At 46.3% G+C, this 2,406-nt stretch overlaps 1 protein-coding gene across 2 annotated transcripts in view; it reads right to left on the reverse strand.

Moving 5' to 3' along the window:
* The window catches only part of cbfa2t3 (CBFA2/RUNX1 partner transcriptional co-repressor 3), a 42,878-nt gene extending 41,010 nt beyond the window's left edge, over positions 1–1,868 (reverse strand). For both annotated transcript variants that reach the window (XM_035155649.2, XM_035155639.2), the window contains exon 1: positions 974–1,868. In XM_035155649.2, the coding sequence (XP_035011540.1) occupies positions 974–1,175 (202 nt within the window). In that variant the 5' untranslated portion in view covers positions 1,176–1,868. The remainder of the gene's footprint in view (positions 1–973) is intronic.
* Positions 1,869–2,406: the final 538 nt, after the last annotated feature.

Raw genomic sequence — 2,406 nt, forward strand, 5'->3', positions numbered from 1 at the left:
AAAACATTTTCTTGGTGGCCAATTTAATCCAAATGTAATGATTCAGTTTGGTCTCTAATTTGAGGCTGTTTACGCTCTGGCCACTGTAATGCAGATATTCGCAGTCAGATTTATTTCCTCTGCATTTGGGCCTCTTGTCCAAACGCAACCGAAGTCACTATATCAGAGATTTTTACAAACTAAATTGCAGATTTTCCAAAACTCTGGTTCCTGTGGATCCATGTGAATGTAGCAAATGGGAAACGATGATGTCACAGCTTACTTGCCCACTGGCAATTTCCGTAACGAGCATGTGTCAGAAACAACGATGGCGGCTATATAGCGGTTCCACTATGTTGTGTTGGCACTGCTAGGTCTAATTGCAAGTTTGCAGCTAAATTTAGCATCACTGCACCACATTACCAGAAATTACCGGCATATGCCTTCGCCCAATATTACTTGGTGCACAGCTTTCTTCTTTCGTATTTGATAGATTGTTGTTTTAGACTTTATCGCCACCCACTGGCCTGGCATAGTTGTTTGTAGTTGCTTTTTTGTGTTCTCGTCAGGACGGCGATATTTTGTAAAACGAAAGTCGTGTAGACAGGTGAAAATATCTGTTTAAAAAATATCCGCAGTAGTGTAGACAAGGCCTCAATGTAAAAAAATTCAATCAGTGCCCTGGGAAACAACCCCACAGCCATGTTACATGTAATAACTCGGAAGAAGAAACATAGATGGTAGTGGCTGATGTCTTTTTAACCTTGAAACCTTTGCTTCAGTCATCACATAACAGCTCTACTAGCAAGAAGAAAAAAACCCTCACATTGCCCTAATAGCAAGCAGCGCTAAGTCAACACAAACTGATTATCTGTCAATCACTCCAACTTAATGAGGAGACCAGACAGCAGCGGGACCCTCCATCACTCATCAAGATAACGCACTGCCAAAAGATTTCCCAGAGCAGGTCCTTTAAGATAAAACGAGCTCTTACCTTCACTACATCGGTAGTGGCTGCTGGGTGCCAGGTTGGGATCAAGGCTTCCAGGCTGGAGTCTGCGGGCAGCGTGTTTGTGCTTCAGCTCTCGGTGGTTGATCAGTGTGACCGTGGGCACACGTGGGGCAAATGCTGAAGCAGAGGTCCCACTCCTCAGGTCAGCCCTCTTTTGTCGCTCCAAATTCATTTCAGCAGACATGATCGAACGTTCAGATCTCCGCTAAGATCTCTGCTACGACTTCCAATTTCTTTGGGAGGTGAGGGGGGTCGTCGGAGTTTAAGTGACACACTGTTGCTGTGAAGCTCTCCGGTGTACACTGACAGCCCGTAGGTCCAGATGTGGTGGCAGCAAGACACACAAGACGGTTAACTCCACAAATCGCTCAATTATTTTGGGTGGTTTCCCAAGTGAAATGTTTTTGTCATGAAGTGCGTTTGAGGTTCTCCATGTTTCTCACCCTTGACACCCCAGTCGATCTTTGTATGAACCACTGAACTGATGTGCAAGGACAAGGACTTTTCTGGAGTTACAGCTCCAAATTGTGAAAAAGGAGAAACAGCCAAGGTTTGATTCTTCTTCTTCTTCTTCTTCTCATGTCCTCATCAAAAACTATGTTTATTCCCTCATTCCTCTGATAGTTTGTCTTTGCTTTACATCTGCATGAAACTTTGCTTTAGAAACATGCATGATAATTACATATTAAAACCCACAACTAACCATCTTTGTCCTCAGTCACAAGCCAGTCTCCTGTCGGTGAACTTGACAGATCTTCCTTGTACATCTCCCTTTATTTCTTCTTTTTTCGTTCCTCTCACAGCCGCTCTTCTCTCCAGCAGAGTGTGTGTGAGGCCACCAAGGCTGTGTGTGTGTTTGTGAATAAGTGTGTCTCAGTGGCAGGTCAGCTTGCCTCTGGGCTCTGGCTGAGGGGCTGTGCTCTCATCTGAACCCTCCTCCTTCCCTCCCTGCGGCTGAGGCTCAAAAGAGAAGTGTGTGTGTGTGTGTGTGTGTGTGTGTGTGTGTGTGTGTGTGTGTGTGTGTGTGTGTGTGTGTGTGTGTGTGTCTGTGTGTGTCTGTGTGTAACAGTTTGTGTGGGTTGCAGCATGTTGCAGGGCTGCAGCTCTTGGAGGGGACAGGCAGCCATGTTGGCTGTGGTGATAGCAGCAGGCGGCGGGACCTGGGCCTCCTCTGTCAGGAACCAGCTGTGTCTGCGGCCAGCAGCCACCGCTTCCCTGCCTGCATCCTCCATCCTGAGTGAACCCCCCCACTCTCCTTCCCAGGATACTTTGCTCCTGTGCACCTTGACCAGTCCCATCTTCCTCATGTGTTCATCAGGCGTTGAGTGTGTAGTTGTCTTTCCAAGTGCTCCAACTTTAGGTTTATGATATTTTCAACTCTTCTTCACTGGTCTTTTGTGTTTTTCACTTTATTC

Source organism: Hippoglossus stenolepis, chromosome 1, assembly GCF_022539355.2.
Source record: "Hippoglossus stenolepis isolate QCI-W04-F060 chromosome 1, HSTE1.2, whole genome shotgun sequence".
NCBI lineage: Eukaryota > Metazoa > Chordata > Actinopteri > Pleuronectiformes > Pleuronectidae > Hippoglossus > Hippoglossus stenolepis.